The sequence below is a fragment of the Prinia subflava genome (assembly GCF_021018805.1).
Source record: "Prinia subflava isolate CZ2003 ecotype Zambia chromosome W unlocalized genomic scaffold, Cam_Psub_1.2 scaffold_41_NEW, whole genome shotgun sequence".
NCBI lineage: Eukaryota > Metazoa > Chordata > Aves > Passeriformes > Cisticolidae > Prinia > Prinia subflava.
In genome coordinates, this window is record NW_026960614.1 from 305,500 (window position 1) to 327,018 (window position 21,519).

The 21,519-nt window shown below is 41.1% G+C and overlaps 1 protein-coding gene across 1 annotated transcript in view; it reads left to right on the forward strand.

Annotated features, from left to right (window-relative positions):
* LOC134565236 (zinc finger C4H2 domain-containing protein) overlaps positions 1-15,376 on the forward strand; it is a 35,131-nt gene extending 19,755 nt beyond the window's left edge. The window contains exons 2-5 of the mRNA XM_063424732.1: positions 4,311-4,482; positions 6,454-6,626; positions 7,729-7,891; positions 9,005-15,376. Coding sequence (XP_063280802.1) covers positions 4,311-4,482; positions 6,454-6,626; positions 7,729-7,891; positions 9,005-9,118 — 622 coding nt within the window. The 3' untranslated portion in view covers positions 9,119-15,376. The remainder of the gene's footprint in view (positions 1-4,310; positions 4,483-6,453; positions 6,627-7,728; positions 7,892-9,004) is intronic.
* The last annotated feature ends 6,143 nt before the right edge of the window (positions 15,377-21,519 follow it).

Consider the following 21,519-nt stretch of genomic DNA (forward strand, 5'->3'; position numbering starts at 1 on the left):
CAATTGTGATCTCCTGCAACCCATAGCGGGACCCCTCTCATCTCAAAACTCGCTGCTGACACCCACACTGCAGCTCACCAAGCCGCTTCTCAGCCACAAACCAAGCCAAATGGAGCCACTACTGCTCCTAGAACACACCAAAACTGGCTGTCCTGCTGCCGCTGCCCCACCCCAGGACACAGGGTACAAACTCCTGGTGCTGCTGCCAGCACCACCTGAAACACAAACCACCAATACCAGACTTCGCAGAGCTTACAAAACCCAATCAGGCCTCTGCTTTGCATAAGACGTCTCTTATGACTTAAAAGCTGCCTCTATTCAAAGGTACCCGTTTCCAATATTTATTAAACATACCTTTTTGTCAGTAGTTTTGACAGGTTCTGGTCTTTCCCCGAGGTGTCAGCGGGGCCGAGGGAGCCCTCTTCCCAGAAAATCCTGGGTGGACGCCCAGAGGGGTCCCAGACCCCTATGTCCCCTTGGCCAGAGAGAGCAGGCTCCTGCCTGGCTCACCAGATGATTTATTAAAATATGAATATCGATCTAATATCAATATTCAACTGTGACGGACAAAAGACTCTCTAACAGTTAAAGTTAGAAAGTGTATGTTTATTGTGACGCTGGGCAGCACGTGGGATACCTCCCTAATGCGCACTGCAAAGATCACAGGTAATTGCAAAGCCTTTTATTTACAAAAATGTTGAATATACAAAGTACAAATGCATATTCATACCCCTGTCACTTCCTCTTCTCCGCTTCGTATGCTAATTGACACAAAGGCTATTAAGCATGGGTAGTTTGTTCCCTGAAATGGGTCGATGGTCCTTTTGTGAGGAGTGGTCACCAAAAGGAGGAAGTAAAACGAGTCTTCCTCGTTCTAAACTTTCAACCTTTTCAATGCAGATGTGATTGATGGATGGTAGAACTCCCTGTTTCCTGTTTTCCAGGACTATTTCAGTGGGTTTCTGGAAACAGGAGGTCTGGTGTTGTGTTGATTAGTTTCTCTGTTTGACAAGCAATGAGTTATTAAATCCGGGGTAGCTTATCTTAAATCCGGTTTCTTCTAACCATCCTCTAACTTTTAACTGATTTCAGCAAAGCTTATCTATTCATTTCAGCTAAATCAGCAACATCTATTGTTAACTGTAACCTTAGCTTTTCTCAAAGCTTCAAAATTAGTGTCTCACCGGCAGGAGCCTTGTCGGGCTGAGAAGGAAGGGGGGATGGCAAGGAAAGCAGAGCCCCAAATCTGGGGGCAGACATGCCCTCGGGCAGGACAGGGCTGGGCTGGGCTGCAGGCATCGGCAGAGCTCCACCAGGGTGCAGGACAGCCATCCATCCATCCATCCATCCATCCATCCATCCATCCATCCATCCATCCATCCCCCACAGAGGGCAGTGTTAAGACCCACCGGGGAGCGGTGGATCCATGCGGGTGAAGAGACGGGAGCGGCTCAGCCTTAGTGGCTTCTCTGCCCTGCCTTTCCCTTTGTCCGAAGGCGGGAGCAACCAAGGGAACCCCTCGGAGATCTCCCACCCTGCTTCTGGTGCCACCCGGGGTGCCTGGGGATGAGGACACACTGGACTGGGGCTGTTTCTGCTGTCCCCTCCTGCCACAAGGCCGGAGCTGCCTCGGGCTGCGGTTCACGCAGTGCAGAACACCAGGAATTTGTACCTAGCATCCTTTATAGGGTGAGTTGCAGGATGCTTTGGAAGAAGGGGCTCATAAAAAGCCAAGCAGGGTACAGCACGTGCCCGCATCGGGAACGTTTTTCATAACTTTAGGTAGGGCATTTCCACCCCTTGGCCTAGGGAACCGATTTTCAGGATTAGGCCTGAGCTGTCTTTAGTTGGAAGTGGTGCAGCCACAAGCCAAAACATGTTAGAGAGGACAGTGATTTTGAATGCAGCTGGGAGGTGGAAGGCATGCTGGCTGGGAAACCCCAGAGCAATGAGAAGTGTTTTGGCACATGACAGCCAAAGAGGGGCTATCAGAGAGAGAGAGAGGGGAGAGGGCTGGCTAGGAATCACAGTTCCCAGGTGATCATGGGGATGTCTGGCTGGTTACAGCATCTCTAAGAAGCACATTTAACAATGGAGCAAGTGAATTAGGTAACAGAGTATGGGCCTCAGCCTTCTTCACACATTACCACAAAGGTGAACAAAGATCAAGCAAAAATATTTGTCTGTCTGGTATCCCCAAACTATTTGTAGTGTAATAAATGCCAATCACTTGTTTGAGAAATTTATGAAAGTTTAATAAAAATAAAATAGTTATAAAAAATAGTAATAAAAATATAATAATAAAGGTTAAACAATTTAGAGTTAGGACAATTAATAAGACAATAATAGCAAAGAGTTAGAGCCCGGGCTAGGTCCCCCTTCCTAGACATAAGTCAGTCAGGAGAAGGACAACGTTAAAAGAGAATTTACCCCTTAAGAGGAGTCACCTCATGATTATGCATATTTTATTTAAAACAAGACAGTTTGCCTGGTACTTGTCAGAAACTTTCTGTTAATCCCCCCAGGCGCCTTTGAGTCTAAGTCAGGCTTGAAGAGGTTGTTTCTGTTGATTAGGAAGCCATAAATCCCTCTCCTCTGGAAAATTTAGGGGTTTCTGTAATTGTTATCTCTGTGCGAAGAATTTCTTGGTTATCTTCTCTTTCCCTTGAGCTAAAAAAAGATCACACACACATAGTTCTTATTTTTGATTACTAAAGCTTAATGTTAATTACAAAACTACATTTACTATATTATTCAAATGTTAATACAGCATAACTTTCCAACCTAGCATAATACATATAGTAAATATCTGCGTAGAGCCATATAATATGCATTTTTCACAGTAGAAAGAGATGTGGCAGTGTAAGAACAATGATTTTCTACTCAACTGGTACACAGGCTCTGTTTTAGAAAACAGATCTAAGTATGGCCTACTACAGTGTGTGGTCCAATTGCTGTAACACTTAATTTAAAATATTTTTTTCAGTGAGAGTGGTATCCTGTATTTGGAAATTTACAGTGCATTCAGTTTTCTGATCACATATTCAAAGGTGATTTACAAACTGCACTTCATGGATTTTTGCTATAATTTTGTGGCATAAAGTAGAGCTAAGGTGATGTTTAGCTTTAGTGTTCAATGAAGTATCAAAAAAGTTGCTTCAATGTATTTTAAATTAAAAAAAATCAGTGTCAAAAAGCCAGTCAAACTTGCAACATTGATGTCCATTTTGAGTCACCTTTAACAAAATCTCATCAAATAAACCTATTCATTCATTCCCAAATCTTTTAAAAGAAGTTTGTATTCTATGAAGAATTTCCTTCAAAATAAACATGAGATTTCCCTATGTTTACAGATTCACCTTTGATAGATTTAGCAGACTTTACTTTAAACTGCATTCCATGTATTCTACAGAGGGGAAAGAAGTCTTCATGAACAAAATCAAAGAACTTGCCTATTTGTGTAGTTGATCTCTGTCATGTATTAAAGGCAGCGTAGTTGGGTTTTGAAGGGATGTGGGAATCTGATTTTGAATCTGGAATTTGATATCTATATCCATATCTGTATCTATAGATAAATACATATAATTTGTAGTCAAGGGAATACTGCTTTCAGTAAATCCATTGTATGGCCACAATCCAAACATATGTGCACATACTGATTTAGATGCATTAAATATTTCCACAGAAATAACCCAGTCATAAAATTAAGTAAATACCTAAAGACTCAGTGTTCTGACCGTGAGGAGATAAAAGAGAGAGTGAATTTACTGATGAGAGATGCAGACACATCATAAATACAAGAGAAGAAACGGGATTTTTAAAATTGTTCTGTTTTAAATCTTCATTTTTATTATCCCTGCCCAGACTGCCTGTTTCTGAATGCATATTGCAGAAGTTATTTATGATACTGTTTTTATCTCTTGCAGCTTTATAAACTCCTGAAGTGAGAGGAAAGAACCCAGGTCATATTACTAGCTATGACATTTGGAATACATAACCATAATTAATTGCCCAAGTGACTGACCCTGCTTTCTCCCATGCTCTTTTAAAACCTAGCAACATTCTATTGATTTCATAATTTAATACAAGAATTCTCTTGCTACTGAAAAGCTCAGCAAAAGAGCTGGCATTGGAATTCAGTATTCTCCTTGTACCTCACCTTCTCTCAGACACATTTAGTCTCATTCTTGTCTATTGCTGCTATATCCTTCTTTCATCTATCTAATCCCATATAAACTGAAACCTCACAAAAAAATGTTTCAATGACTTACTGTGGTCTTTCTATTTTTTTAATTATCACTGGGATTCAGGAATAAGACTTTGCAGATGGAAAAAATAAAGGCACGACTGAAAGCAGAATTTGAAGCCCTGGAGTCTGAGGAGAGGCACCTGAAAGAATATAAACAGGAAATGGACCTGCTGCTGCAAGAGAAGATGGCCCACGTGGAGGAGCTGCGACTGATCCATGCTGACATTAATGTGGTATGCGACAGCCCAGCTCAGGCAGGCTAAGACATAGATGGATATGAATCATTCCACAGGTTGTGGAGTTGTACACAAGTGAACTGTCACTGGTTCAGTAATGTGGACTTTACAACACCATCCTAGGATCCTACAGAGAGTGCAAAGTACATTTACCTCAGGATGATTGTTTTTTCCCTTTGTAGGGCAGGATATGTTGTTATAATAAGCTGTTGCACCGAGAGTATAGATAACCAAATCTAATGTGGCTATGACTTTACCAGTAGCCACAGTGATACCACTCCAGATGTCCCATAGAAAACAATTCTTCCTGTTAGCCTTTTCTCATTTAGCACCCAGAAACAGAAACTTTAGCAGCTAGGTGGGACTAAATGATTTTGAGAAAATACATAGTGTTTGTTAAGTTCATAGTAAGAGCTGACCTTCATCACGGAGTGGAATCACCAAACACCAAGAAGCACCACCATGAAGGGAATTCATATGTCTTGGTTTGGAAAGAAAGGTATCTTTCAGGGAAAACTGGAGTTTCCCTTGGAATGGAGAATGTAAAAAACCCCTCTCTCCAAATTATTACAATTTTGCAATTAGGAGCTTTCAGGCAAAAATATGGGAATGGGAATAAGAGTTCTTTACTAGGAATATTAAAAAAAAAACCAAAATGCAGTAGTACAAAAAACAAACAAGGAAACAAACAAAAGTCCTAGAAAACCCTGAGAGAGTCAGAGATACGACCTAACACCCTGTTGTCAGGGTGTTGGAAGTCCAAATAAGTCTTCTTGGAGTAACAGATGTGGTTCTGTGAAGTAGAGATGATCCTGTAGAAAAAAAAGGGTCCAGTGCTGGTGAGATGAGTCCAGTCTTCCTCCAAGGATTCAGTAGAAAACCAGCTGCTTTAGTGTTTGGGATTGCAGGTTTTATGCTGGTGGAAAGGCTTTGGCTCCTCCTACTGGGTGGAGCATCTCCCAATGGAATGAAGTAATGTTATCAGTCATGTGAGAGGCCTTAAATGGCCCATTCACAGGTGATATCCCTCGGAGGAGGATGGGTGGAGGAAGAGATAAGAAGGCACTGCCTTATCTGGTGTTATCAGTTGTCCCATTAACAGAAGGCATCTACTCTCTTCCCCCACTATAGTTACAAGTGATAAAGAACAATATCTCCCAACCGGTTTCAACAGATGAAAATAGAATACACTATTTTGGTTACATTTTTCAACCCAAGACATAATACAATTATGAAAAAAAAATATAAACAGGTAAGATATGCCAGGTAGAGGGGCTAAATAGGGAATATTTTTTAAATACATTTTTTATGTCATGTTAGGGCACTTACATAGGGTTTTTAGCTCTGAAGGTATCTCTCTTTTGCACCAGAAGAAAAAAGCTCCAACAAGTTAAAAAGTACAAGCTATTACTGAATGTGCAGACTGCATTTATTTATGATTTCAAACGTCTGCTCCCCTGTCCAGCTGCATAACCTCAGCCTCTGTTTCACCCTCCTCTCTTTTTCCAGTCAGATTGTCTTTTTCTCTGCTGCTTTTCCCACTTGCTGGAGTAAGAGAAGCAGAAATCTTTCCTTGTCTTATTTGTTAACTTCTGCCAGTCAGTGTTCTGAACTTAGAAACACATAAAATTAGTTTATGCTTCTTTAAGCTCTTTTAATGTCTCTTGAGAGTTTTCCATAGCTCCTCACATTCCAACTTTATTTGTAGCCTGTCTCTCTGCTTTTTCTGTTGTTCAGAAGGTCTTGTAGGTTGAGTGCACCTTTTTAAAATGAAAATGCATCTCATATGTCACTTTCTGTTGATTCTTCTTTGCCCATTTTTCATCCTCCCAATACCTTAAGTCTGCTTTACTGTTGCATTATCTCAAATCTTTTCCAACTTGAGTGAGAAAAATCTCTTCTTTCTGTTACAATCTGTTGCTCAGAGAGGAACAGTTCTTTAAAAACATGCCCAACCTCCTGTTTCAGATGGAGAACACTATCAAGCAGTCTGAGAACGATCTTAACAAGCTCTTGGAATCTACTCGCCGGCTCCACGAGGAGTACAAGCCCCTAAAGGAGCACGTAGATGCCCTGAGAATGACTCTGGGGTTGCAGAGGCTGCCAGATCTATGTGAAGAGGAAGAGAAACTGTCCCTTGAGTAAGTCTCCAAAGCAAACATTATCTGGCTTTATTCTTTCTTTCAGTTCTACTGGTCATTTTCTCATTTTAATTTTGTTGGTAGGTGGAAAAAAAAACAAACCCAAGAGGTAAGCATGAAAAACAAAAGTTAACAAAAAAGAGATGTGGAGTACATGTATTTGATAACATTCAGTCTGAATTTGTTCCAAGTTAAATTTAGGTTATTCCAAGCTGCAAACTCTACATACCATATGCAAACATTCACGGGTGGTTGATCTTCTAGGTTTTATACTATATGTTGCTTTTTCTATCTTTTTCTTTTTCCCTGAAAATTACTTGTTTAGCAAGCAATAGTAGGAGGCAGTCCAAACAAAGTATTCTTCAGTTAGATTGTGCTGCTGCTAGTCAGAGTTTTACTTTTTGCTGCCTCCACATGGCAGTGGCTTTTAGCCAAATACCTGTGACTGTCAAATACCTGTGACTGTCAACAAGTTTCTGAGATGTGGAATGGATTTGCATAATAAATCACAGTCTCATTTTTATGTATAAACTAGGCAGGGGAGAGTGACAGAATTAATTACTCTTCAAAGAACAGTGTCCTTTGTTTAACAGATCAGTTTTAAATGCAAGGGATGTTTTAATAAGCATATATTTCTCTTATTGCCCAGCACAATTAACAGTTTTCACAGGCACACAGTTTTCAAGATTTCCTTTATATTTCTATAGAAATTTTGGTTTAGATTCCAAACACCCTGACACTACAAAGAGTATATTAATCTGTTTATTAATCTGTTGTGTACAAAAGATAAAATAGAAAAACTGTTTGACAGAGGTGCATCTGAAGCTGTTGTCTATTTTTCTTCTATACATATTGTCTATTTTTCATCTTACTTGATTTATATTCAGTCTGGAATCTAGCTCAAGTGTAGAAATGTGGAAGAAAACACCATATAGTCTATTTATGAATGAGTCAATGTGTAGGCAATTTGGCAGTTTGACTCTAGTGAAAGAAGATGATAGGAAAATGTGATCCACTGTATTTTAACACAAAATATCATTTACAGACTAATGAAATACTCCAGAAAGTGGTTACATTTTTTGTTTGTCCTTCTTTTGTCTAGCTACTTTGAAAAACAGAAAGCAGAATGGCAGACAGAACCACAAGAGACTCCCATCCCAGAGTCTCTGGCTGCAGCTGCAGCAGCTGCCCAACAGCTGCAAGTGGCCAGGAAGCAAGATACCAGACAGACAGCAACTTTCAGACAGCAGCCACCTCCAATGAAGGTCAGGACATGGAATGTGCTGGGTTTTCTCTTTTGTCATTGGAATGCATTATGTTTAGAAAGTGATCAACATTTGTGAAAAGGAAAAATTACGTGTCCTGATTCAGATTTTCCTTGCAGTGGTTCAAAACAAGAGCAAACAGTAGACAAAAGTAGTAGCACCAGTCATCAAGAGTTAAGGATAAAAATCTTTTAGGACTTAAGAGTCACCCTCAGCAGAGATGTAGGCGATTCCCACTCCTCTTGTGTTTCACATGGGAGCAAGGCATGTAAGAAAGAGAAAAAAATCTTGGCAAAAGAAAAAGTAGTGGCTCTTAGTTAATGCCATATGGAGTCATATTAAAAGTAATGCACATATTTTATGAGGGAAATTACCAATGGTATAAATTACCAGGAAAGGTGATTGTTTCTGCACTTGGGATCTTCAAGAGTAACATGTAGATTAATGTAACAACCACAGGCACTTAAGTGACAGTTTTAGTCAGCTCCTTGTGTAGTGAGAAGAGTTAAGTAGTTACATTGGGGTATTCATCCCACCTAGGTTCCAAAGAGTCACTAAGAAGGCAAACTGATGTAGGTACACCCCAAAGTAATATACTTACTATCTGTAGTTAGGCAATTGAAGAGCCTTTCTGCAAGTAATAGGCTTCAGTCAAACATAAATTAAAGGGCTTAGTCTGGAGCAAAAGGGCAAAGTTCTGTACCTTGTGTTAAATATGTGGAATTCATCCATTCACCTGCTCCTGCCTTCAATTCTGTGACGTTGCAGTTGGCCATCACTGTAACTTCTGTGATTCAGCAAGCTATTAGACAGATAAACACCTTTAAAACATCACTGTAACATTTAACACAAAATAGAATTTTAAGTTACTGATACATGTATGAACCACATGTCTGCAGAAATGTAGTTTTAATTCAATGAGATGCTCCTGTTTTTCAGTTGGCCTGAAATTACTATCCACATACCTAGATGGTATAGAATGTAGCACCAGTTTGCCTTTGAAGGCAAGGAGCCTTGTTTTTGTCCGTACTGTAACTTAGAGTGTGATACTCAATAACCCATGTACCAATGCCACTGTGATGTTTGTAACAAGAGGCTGCAATTGCATTTCAGGCATGTTTGTCATGTCACCAACAAATCCATCGGAATGCACCCATATGTCCACTCTGCAAAGCAAAGAGCCGATCTCGGAATCCCAAAAAGCCCAAGAGGAAACAGGATGAATGAAATCCAGAAGACTGACAAACTGTGTGACCTGTCCCAGTACTCTTCCAGTAGAACAGCAAATTTGCCCAGACTTTATTGAATTGCAGTCTCAAGTATGACTGTCTAATTGTTTTCTATTTAAATGCAATGTAAGCACAACGTTCCTACTCTAAGTTCCTTCCAGTCTTTAGGATTTGGTTTTAGGAAAGTAAATATTACTGATGCTACAGTTTAACATTTCAGTTGTTTCATCTTTTGTACTCCTAAACAAACTGGAATTCTTTGTGCAAATATCCTAAATGTCAGGCTATTTCTATTGACCATATGTGATTACCTATCAACAATTGAGAGAGAGACAGGAAGACTGACTGGTGGTCAGAATTCACTCTTTGCTGTGAGCTACAAATGTTTATATATCATTCTAGAAAGGCTAGTATTTTTTTATTACAATGATTAGGTTAAACATCACACAAACAAACATACATTTTGCAACATCTCTTGCTTGCAGAGATTGATTCAATCTTCTTTTCCTGTTCCCAGTCTTGATCCAATCTTCTTGTAATCTTCAAAGCTGTTTGTTCTTGCCAAGGCATCTTGGTTATCAAACTGGCTATGCTAATTAAATCTGCATCCTATGTCCACAATATCACAAATGTTTTCATGTTCTCTTTTTAAAAAACAGATGTTACTAAAAGATTATTCTGTTTTCTCCTGATAATAGGAGACTATTTGAAGTGCTGAAATAGCAGACTGTCTGTTTGTTTCACTGAAGAACAATTTGCTTTCCAATCTCATAAGACTGGGTAGGTTTGGGTATCCAGTGGAACTCTTTTTAAACAGGAAATGTTCAGGGAAAATGAAATTTGTTATACAGAAAATCAATACATTAAGGACACACACATTGGTTTTGATTACTGAAGTTGATTGTACCATTCCCTCAAACTTGACTTAAAACTTGGAAAGGTGCTGGCTGTGTATGAATTGCTAAAAGTTATGTATTTTGCCATGCTTTAACATCTTAACAGGTTATTATTTTTAGCAGTCAAAAGACTGATTTACTTAAGAACAAGGCTAAAATGAACTGTATCAGTGGTCCTCCTAGGCTCTATGGCTGACCAGCACACTCTGGTTCTCTAGGAAACATGCATGATATATCCCAGCTCTCTATGTGCACAGACTGCACATCAGCCATTCTGCATGTCTTCTGTTCCTGGTTTCTATGGCCAAAATCTGTCAGACATATCCTCCACTGGAGCACAGGAAAGTTCAGTAACATGCATGAGGAACAGTGTCAACTAAAAATTATATATTTCACCAGAACCAACAAGCTTTGGTGTCATTGTCCTCCTTCAACCAAAACTTTCTATTTTTTTTGTCTTTTAACTGGTCATTTTCAAATAATTTTTACTTCAGGCCGGTTTGTTTTCTTGTTCCCTGTGTGCCAAAAGAACCCTGACTAAAGCATCTGGAGTAGATCACTCCCTGTATGTCTTCCCTTTGTTTCATGTAATGAAACAACAGTTCTTGCAATGGGGAGGATGGCAGTGATCCACTTACGGAACTGGCACTTAAAATTTACTCATCTCTAATCCCAGTTTTGTGACCACCTTTGTTGCCTAAATTGATCCTCAAGTGTTAAATATTCTTTTCACTAACTCCGAGATGCAGTAACTGCTTGTTCACATTCTTCTCTCTTTAGTCCAGGTTTCTCTCTACTATTATGTTAGAGTGGTTATACTGAGAATTTGGCTTGTTAGATAGGAAGAACAGGGAAGCCCCAAGTCTCTGCTCCAAGAACTTTGTCAAATACTGGCAACTAATAAATCCACGATGCAATTTTGCTGGCCAAATCACATATGTCACCATTAATTTCTTAAGTCTGCCACAAAGTACACAAGTGATTTACTGAATATAGTCCTAAAACTTATGCCAGGTTCAGGAGATATTCCCCCATTTTAATGTTACATAGTCAAATCAACATCTGTCAACAGCAGGCAGAATGTGGACCACCTGCCCTGGAAATTATGTGAAGAGCAGATTCTGCTAGCTGAATTACAGGGATCTGATCTCTGAGATAGCAATAATGAAAGAAAGTCTGGCTCCATGTGTAAGAGCCTGAACGAGAGATGTGGGACAACAGGCAGCTCTCAAAATGCTGTTTATTACATAGATGAAGTTACACCATTTGTTGGGTTGTGGGTAACAGAGCCACGTCTAAAGCTGCCAGCTACCTCTTATAGACAAGCCTGAAGCCACTTTAGTTCTGGTTAAAATGCTTTATATAGTTTTCTTTGCTGAGCATCTTAATACATAAAAACCAATCAGCATCATACACAATACCTTTACATTTACCTATAGCCTATCATAACTACTAATATTACCATATTTTTTTACAGTTTAAGCTCAAAGTTGTTTTTCTGTTTTCTTGCAGTGGAAAATTCTTAGACTTTGTTTCTACTTGGTGAAAACATGTTTTTTGTTTGCCTATGGTATCTTTTGCTTTTCTAAGACTTATTTCTGCTTGGTAAAAACATCTTTGTTTGTGGTCAACATATCCTTTGCTCTAGCCATAAAACCTCTTTCCAACTCAACTTAACCTTTGCCTTCGTAATTGTCTAGTAACAACTGGCTCAACAATTCTAACTTTAGACATCCTTTATTCTTCTATATCAAAACTTGCTTTAATTTCTATTCCACTTTCAGGTTCCACATTCAGAGAGCCTTCTTCTAAACCTACATATCTGTGAAACTTTCCCAACATCCGTGCTCCAAATGCCAATAGTGTGTTATGCATGTTTTGTAGCACAAATACTGGATTCTACTGTTTTAAATGTCACAGTGGTCACATGCTGTGTGCCCTGTTCAGAGCAATTCCTATGGAGTTGAAGGGAAAATGCACAGAGTTAAAAGACAGTATGTGGACTTCCAAAGTGCATACATGAGAGCAGCATACTTTGATGGTAGTTGTACATAAATTTAAGAAGTAGTGACAATGGAGTGGGTGAATAGTCTGCAATGAAGTAGTGTGAATAGAAGGATTGATTTGTAGAGACTTTGACTTACAGTTCTGAAATAGGTAGGGTTAGTCATAGTTGTTCTCACCTCACTGTTACTTTGCCAGGTTCTTTCTTGGGAGATCCTTGAACTGAAGTATACTTAAGAATGCACCATTTACTAATTTAGTACAACAGTTTTGTATTTTTAGTTTTTTAAACTAGTCTCATGTGCTCTTGTGTTTTACAAGGTTAGGGTTTGGGTTTTTTAAAAAAAGTGAATATGACATACTGTGTTTACATCAATTGTACTAGTATTTGCAAATTTTCACTTTCTTTATGAAGTTCTGCCATATGAATAGCATGCATTGCTGAGAGTGAGTGTAACTGGAGATAAGTCAGCAGGGTGCCCTGGCTGCCAAAAGGGCCAACCACAACCTGGGGTACATCAAGTACAGCATTGCCAGCTGATTGTCTCACTCTACACTGCACTGGTGAGGCCTTTAGCACTGGGGGCAGTTTGGGATGCCTCAATGCAAGAAGGACATCAGACTATTACAGTGTTCAAAAGGAGGTGTGTGACCAAGATTGCAAAAGGTCTCAAGGACAAGACCTCCGAGGAGCGGCTGAGGTCACTTGGCTTGTTCAGTTTGGAGAAAAGAGGGCTAAGGGGTGTCCTCATCAAAGCCTACAACTTCCTCAAGGGGGAAGCAGAGGAGGAGGTGCTGATCACCCTCTGATGACCAGCAATAGGATATGAGGAAATAGAATGAAGTTGCATTGAGGGAAGTTCAGATTGGACACCAGGAAAATGTTCTTCTCTGAGAGAGTGGTCTGTCACTGGTCCAGTGACCCAGGGAAGTGTCCAAGGCACCAAGCCTTTCAGGGTTTGAGGAGCACTCGGATGACACTCTTAGCCATACAGTTTAATGCTAGGTAATCCTGTGAGGAGCAGGGAGTTGGACTTGATGATCCTTATGGGTCCCTTCATACTTGAGATATTCTATGATTCTAGCCATTTCAAGGAGATAAAATATGTATTGTGTATTAGGGGACCATGAGTTTGGGGCAGGGAAGGAAGCAGTGTCTTTCATAGGGAAAGAGTATTCTTTTCTCTCACTGAATAATCACAGAAGTTTAACTGAAGAACTTTTCTTGTGACAGCCCCAGGCTCTTTTCTCCCAGGAAACTCTCTCAAGAGACTGGAGGAATAATTATGAAATATTGGTTTCTTGATGTTCAGACAGAAGAGGAAACTGTCTGAAGTTCAGTTGTTAACATAAGTCTACTGCATTTTTGCTTCATGGAGCAACAATGGCTTCTTCCTTTGTACCTAAAGTCTTTGAGGATACTTCTTCACTTAAATTTATTCTTATTTGGGTCAAATTCTCTGAATAGCCATGAGATCCTCCTCAAAGCTTAGGAGACTTTTATATTACTGAAGTCTGGTTTAACCCTGTCTTTGTTGTTCCATTTTTAAAAGGGAATCCAAGTGACAACAAAATAACTGGATTCTCTTGGTATAGATGGTTTCCAGGATCTTCTCCTGGTTCATCACTTGCCTCAAAGGATAGTCCTGTTGTTCTGCAACCAAACAGAAAAAAACCCAAATAAAATTCCAAGCCTTTCGCCCTGACATAAAACCTAAGGTCATAAGTAAAAAGATGCAAACACTGTATTGTATCTAAATGCTTTGCTATAGAAATTTTCATACCCAAGCTGGGGTGGATCAGTTGTCCAAACTTTAGTGCCACGGACACCATTAACTACAGAGAAAACATAATGAAAATTTAAATACTTGCACTTCCTGAATTCACCCTTAGTTTTATAAACAAGACCCTGACTGAACCTGACAGTGGCTTCAATTTACATAATCTAAATTTGAAAGAATAGACGTTGATGTGTTACTTTAAATAGCATACTATTCAAGAAATTGACTTCACTAGCACTTTAAATAAATAAAAAGTGCTCTATTAATTTATTTTACAGTTTTCTAATTCCTCCAGCATACGTTTTCATTTTAGTATTTAGGTATTCTAGCAATATCTGGTGTTTTCACTGGCTTCTGTGTTTTAAGTATTTTACTCCTGTGCCTGATAGGAGTAACAGTGTGAGATCTGTTTGTCTGTACAGTCCTTCTGAATAAATGTTTGTTTCATGTCATGCTTTCCTCCCGCAGAGTATTTTCACATCTGTTATTTGCTTATGCTAGTAAGAAGCCCAGGTGGTAAAACTCAGCTCTCTGATTATACAGAATACGCTTAGCCACAATTCAATTATACCTTTATAGAAACTTTATGGAAATAAATATGGGGAAAGAAAGATCCCTTCCAATGAGCTTTAGAAAATAGAAAGGAAAAGGAGATAGCATGACAAGTTTTAACCTAGCCAGATTTCTCAGTTTTGCCTTCTAAAGTTAAATTTGAAAGTGGCAACAAACACATTACCTTCTCCAACTTAAGGTACAGGATAGCTGTTTTTTCAGGAGCCCTGCTTTGCCATTAGGAGATTATATCTACCAGTGCTTGGTAGAAGTTGCTTCTCTCATCAGACCTGGAGACTGAGGAGTTTATGGGAGCACTCCTGTTGCCATGATTCTTCCCAGTTTCCTGAGCATTCATACTAAAGCAGAAGTATGCAGCTTCTCACGCTCCTTACTATAAACATTGGCCATGTTTTGCTAACTATTTCATTGTTTACATATTTCTAGGTGGGAGGAGAAAGGTGATTGACAGTTGGCTTGACCAATGTGGATTGAGAGGTGGAATTCCATCCTCCAATCCACAGGCCCCATAGGAAATGTATAAAACTGAGTTTTGTAAATAAACTGGGGCTCTGGCTTTCCTGCCCTGCTGCTCTGATGAACCCAGACCTCTGTCTCCAAGTGTGTCCTTATCTAGCAAGGCTTGCGGTGATACACTCCCTAACCCAAGTCTGTCAGGAAAGCCCACATATGCTGTATACTGCTAGTAAAGGAGGTAACCTACTGCATGGTAATGAAAACAGTTCTGAGAAACAGCATAATCCATTGGCATAGCTGGATTCAGAATGTCCATCCCAGACCTCACAGAGCCTGGAACCTGAGATTGGTTAAATATAAGAGGGTGTGGGTTTTTTTTTGTTTTTTTTTGTTGTTGTTGTTGTTGTTTGTTTTTTGGTTTTTTGGGTTTTTTTACATAGGTACTGTCTTCAAACACACATAAACCACAAAATCAAACAAGTACCCCAATCTTCCTTTGTACCATACCTAATTCAAGAAAAAATAAATAATTTTGATATCTGTTCATTTTGTTTAGCAATATGAGTTGTTCAGACTTAGACACAACCTGCCCTAATTTCTCTTCATCCTGCTGCTTTTTTCAGTTCCTTAATCCTAATCTCAGCTGTAACATTACTTGTAACAGTAGCCACAAAGCTAATACACATTCATATCTTCCTAAGAACTAACCCTGAAATATTCCCTGTAACTAACATCAGCTTCCATCACATTTTCCTGAGTTTAGCAAGATTCTGTAGTAAAATGAGTTGCAAACCCCTGGATCTTCCTAAATCTAATATTAAAGTGTAGCATTAAAAATCATCTAATATATTTCAAGAAAAAAAAAACCCAAACCAAAGCACCAAAGCTTGTCTCTCCCTTAAAACCACTACTTAAAAATTTCTATTTGCTTTACTCTCACTAGCCTTACTCTTAACTTCCCCTCTTCACTCTATTCAAGTGAAATGGTTTAGTGGTGGACTTAGCAGTGCTGGATTAATGGTTGGACTTGGATGATCCCAAAGTTCTTTTCCAACCTAAATGATTCTAAGGTTCTTTATCTTTGTCCTGCTCCCTTTTCCCCCTCACTTGGTGTTCCTCTCTCCTTTTCCTTATCCCTGTGTTTTCTGTTTTTCTCTGTCCCATTCCCAGTCTTGTGCTTTCCCTGTACAACCCCACCACCAAGCTGGTTTCCTCTTTCCTCTTTTTCCTCTTTCCTCTTTTTCCTCTTTCCTCTTTTTCCTCTTTCCTCTTTCCTCTTCCTCTCTTCCTTCTCCCCTCATCACAGGCTCTGCTGCTTGCTCTTTGTGGACTCCACCTCTGTCCACCAGCCCATTGCTCCAGGAACTGACCAACTGTCAGTTCCCCTCCAGACTGACCAGTGCTGCTTCACAAGCAACCACTGAGGTGTCCCGTGGGCAGAGGCAGAGGCAGGGCCCCCAGGTGAAGGAATTTGTGGAAGGAACTTGTCATGAGCATGACAAAATAAACCCTTATCAGCTACCCTTGCTGTGCCTTTGCACTGGGCAAGGGGCTGTGAGGGAGCCCTGGGCAGGAGGTGATGCCCAAAGAGAATCTGACAATGGCCTCCTGTTCCTGCTGGGCCCCAGCTGTGGGGCCTGATGGCATCTCTGGTCCTGCACTCATGGTTCTTAGACAGATTTTTTATGTCTCTGGGTCACATTTTTTGTTTTGGTTGTACAAATACAGATACATAGGGGCTTGAAAATACAAATACAACTTTTGTACATATAAATTGCATAAATGAAACAATAAAGGGCTTGAAAATGGGAGAAAAGACGATTTCTTTGAAGGCAACAGGAATAGCTCCGTGTGTTCAGGTTTTGTGTCACTGCAAGGATGAACTCTCGGCTGGGCCCTGGATCGCTGCTGCCACCTGGTGACAGCCCGCGGTACTGCTGCCGCCCACAGGTCAAAAGCAGCACTGCACCAGCGGAACGCCTCTCGCTGCCACTTCCCCGTCAAAAGCGGCGCTGCAGCCCAGAAATCAAACCCAAAAACTGTGCACGTCACCGCGACCTGGCAGTGCTCATGCATGCACCGGGGCTTTGTACACTTTGTACACCTTTTACCATTTTTAACCCTTTTTACACTTTTTACACTCAGTGCTGCCGCCCGGAGGGAAACTCTCAGTACTGTGAGCCAGAGCTGGCACTGTCTGTGGCTGCTGCTGCCTCCCACCTGCCCTGCCACCCACCCGGGGCCCGGGAGCAGCATGGCAGCACCACATTGTCCCTGAGCAGCAGAAATCTAGCACTCAAAACCCACAACAGTCTCCCCTCCGAAGCCAGGCAGAGTGACCACCCTCAGTTAAGAAACTGACAAAACAACCCTGCTCCCCTCTCTCCCCCAGAACCATTTCAAGAGTATGTCAAGGCACTCTTTTGTCTCTTGATGGCTATTTTCCATCTCCCTGACAACAAATGCAAAGAAATTCCCTGAAAAAACCCAACCCCCAACACACAGAAACTCAAATAGTGAAGTGCCATAGCTGAGATTTTTTCCACAGCTTGAATTCAGTGTGTCACATCATCACGACTTTTCTCATTCCCTGTGGCTGGGGAACTTCTTAAATCAATAATGACCTTTTCACTAGATATGAACAACAACTGTGCAAAAGCTTTTCAGTTACACATGATAGGGTGAGACTCATAGCTCCCGTAAGTGGATATAAATTGCTCCCTCCCGCTAGACCTGGTTGTGCAGGCAGGGACCCAAACCACAGGGACTGTCACCACCAACAGGACACTGAACTGTCACACCACCCTTTGCTTCTCCCAAACAGCTTCTGATATGTTGTCTATAACACGTTGTCCTAGGTTACAATGTAAGATGTGCTCAAAGTATGTATTCTATCACCATCTTCAGGAGCTGTTAAAACCAGGTGGGGCAGTGTTTCCCTTGCCCCCTCCTGCTGGACTATCTTCTGTTAATGGGCCCATCAATGCCTTGCTGCATGACTCATAGGTAACTCCCTCCGGGAGCTATCTCTGTTTAATGGGCAATCAAGGACCCACTGCATGACTCATAAAATACATCATTCCATTGTGAGATGCTCCACCCAGGGGGAGGAGCCAAGCATTCCCACCTGGATATAATCTGGGATTTGGGACAGCACAGCAGGCTTTACCCACTGGATTCCCAGAGGACAAGAACTACCAGACCTTTCTACAGGATCACTGCTTCAACAAGACTGCTTCATCTGGACTGCTACCACCATCCTAACTAACAGGGTGTCAGGTTGTATTCTGACTCTGTCAGTGGTCTTTTGTACTATTGCTTTTATTTTATTTTATTTTACTTTTTTTTCTCTCTCCTATTAAATTATATTTCTGACTTGGAGTGTCTCACTGGTTTTGCTTTCAAACCAGCACACACATCTTACAGGGTATAATTTATTACAAGGTTTTATTAATGAGCAATGCTGGGAGTCTTTTTATTTGATGTCTTGTTAAGAGTGAAGTTATTTTGCTCATTAATTACAGGTACTAGATGTGAATGGGAGGAAGGGCTTGTTTTTTCCTCTCTGTTCCAGCTAGTTAACCACAGTATCTGGTGAGAAGAAAAGGAAAGGAAGAAGAGTCATGCAGAGGTAGATCCTGGGAGATTGAAATGCTGCCTTGTGGCCTGCCTTGAAGATGCTGGGGATGCTGGTGCACCTCTCATGCCAGCAGATCCCAGTGAGTCTCCATTTCACAAGCTGGAAAAAGGAGCCATGCCTTCCCACCAGGAGGTCCTCCAGACTGGGCTTGCAAGTGGCCCTCAAAGGGAGAAAAAGGAAGATGAGACCCTCTTGAAGGATGGAAGGATGAAGGCCAGAGAAGCTGGATGTTGTTCAAGTATGTCTCAACCCATCCTCACCATCACACTGGGAAAAGGGGCCCTAGGGTTGGTCCTGAGCAGGGCTCTTGTCCTGGTTGCCAAAGGGATTCCTTCACCCAGATGACAGCACAACAGTGCCCACATCACCAGTGTCTGCTGAGGCTGGAAGGGTCTGTCCTGTGGTTTCTGATTCCTGCCCATGGCTGTGGCTGTTTTATCCCTGCCACCTCAGGCAGGGCAAACCTCAGGCAGTTCTGTGGTTTCATTCAGACACATTTATTGTAAGTGCATCCTCATGCCATCCACACTCTGCTGAGGATATTTTGTTTGGGAATTTCTCCTTTAACTCTTTGAATTCCTCTGTAAATAGGTAGCTGCCTTTACTTAGCAACTGCCTGAGACATTTCCTTTCTAAGCAATCCTCTGGGTTCACTCTGCAGTGCTGTGGAAGGCAATGATTAGAGTGCCACGACCTTCCTGGAAAAGCGTCCTTGGAAGGACGACCCAGAGGCACAGGCACTTCTGCTGCCTGATGAATGATTTTAAGCTCTTCAGTGAAATCAGCTCTTCAGAGCAGCACTGAGTGATTTCAAGCTCTTTAGTGTAATCAGCTCTTCAGGGCAACGCTGAAGGAAGAGATGGAGCCTTCGTATGGAGTTTCACAGGAGGCTTTATTCAGCTTCTTCCTCAGAGGAGTCCATTGACAAAGTGCCAAGGGGCCAGGGAAAGTAGAGGGTTATATAGGGAAGGCAGGGGGCAGGGTAGAACATCTGAGCCACTAGGGTGGAGGATTGAGAAATGAACCAGTCAGGGGAAGGATAGAAAACAGACCAATCGGCTGGGGTAAAAAGGAGGAAGTAGGGAAAGAACCAATGAGGTATAACTGATTAACATATTTACTCACCATAACAGAGAGCTATCTGCCAGGGTTTCTCCCTTAGGGGGTTGTGTTTATATGCTGTCTGGTTTAACTGCTCTCTCTCCAGGGGAGCATGTTTACATACCATCTGGCCTGACTGCCCTCTCTCCAGGGGAGTGTGTTTATGTTAACACTGTCTGGCTTAGCAGCCTCCACACTGCAGTACTTCCTCTTCACATTTTCTACATCTTCTGATATTTTCCCCTTTTTAGCTGAGGCAGGCTGTTAAAAATAGCAACGGGATTTCACAGCGTATTTGTAAAATCAGTACTACCACCCCAAAGATCTCTTTATGTCCCTTTTTAGAATAATTTCCATTTTCAGTTGTATAATTAAGTCTTGAGGCAAGAGAAAGGTTACATTTTAGTGGTCCTAAAAAAACCCCATCTTGATGAAGATATAAACTGCTTCAATATAATTCAGATTTCTGTTTTGAAATATTACTTAAATAGTATTGACATAAACAATCTTGTCAAAATAGGAAAAACAGACTTAAGGGATGAAAGCTTTTTGACACCTTTTCATTTTCACCAGATGCCTAGAGGATATCAGAGAATCAGAGGTTGGAATTTTTAAGATTGGAAAAGACCTCTGAGTCCAGCTGTTAACCCTGCACTGCCAAGTTCATCACTAATCCATGTCTCCAAGTGCCACATTCACACTTTTTTTTTCAGAACTCCAGGGATGGTGGCTCCACCACTGCCCTGGGCAGCTCGTTCTGGTGTCTGACAACCCTCGCAGTGAAAAAAAAAAATCTATATACATACATATAAATATTGAATATACTGGTTTTCAATACACTCTTCTACACTAGTTGACATAAAGTATCACCTAGAACTGTCTTAATATAAGTTTCTTTTTTGCTGTAGAGAGATACCAAATTTCTAGGATGTGAAAGCCCAAACCCTGTAAGTCAGTGGAATAAGAAGTGCTGCACTAACCAAGATCATTTCAGGGAGAAAAAAAAAAAAAGAAAAGCCCTGGTTTTAGGTCAGTTGCAGTAGCATTGCTTTAAGAAAAATGTGTCCCTGTCCCATTTCAGGGCAAGGACCTTGCTTAGACTATGGAGACTAAGGCTTAAATATGAGACTGTGCAGGCCCTGGGTCTAACCCATCCTCAGAAATGGCCAAGGAAGCCTCTCTGTCAGAAGCACCCAATCCAGTTTGTCACTGCTCTGGGCAGAAACAAGCCATGGCCAAAAGTGTGTCTGGAATTCCTGGGTCACAGGAGATGCTTAAATCTAAACCTGGATCTGACCCCTGCTGAAGGATGTACCTTTGCAGTCCCTCAGAATGTCCCATCTGCTCTGCTCAGAGTATTTGGGAACTGAAGCAAACTTTTAATTGTGCTCTTCTAGCTCACTTCTAATTGAGATTTGCTTTAATGTTTGTACATTAGAAAGAGTGATAATTGAAGGGGTGGGGACCCTGATCAATTCATGAAAGTGTATATTCAGTTGATTTATAGCAGGTATTGACCAGGGCCTCACTAAATTGGGTGAGCCCACCACAGGAGGGACTATGTTAGATCTGTTGTTTGTAAATAGAGATGGGCTGGTGGAAGATGTGGTGGTTGGTGGCTGGTTGGGGCACAGTGATCACAAAATTATAGAATTCTTGATAACTGGTGAAGTCAGGAGGAATATCAATAAGACTTCTACATTGGACTTTCAGAGGGCAGACTTTGGCCTATTTAAGAGGATTATCCAAAGAGTTCCTTGGGAAGCAGTCCTTAAAAACAAAGGAGTTCAGGAAAGGTGGACGTGCTTCAGAACAGAGATCTTGAGGGCACAGGAACACTGTCCCTGTGTGCCGAAAGAGGAGCCCAGGAGGCAAACGTCCAGCCTGGCTGGGCATGGAGGTTTTGAAGGAACATAGGAACAAAAAGAGGATGTATCATCTTTGGAAG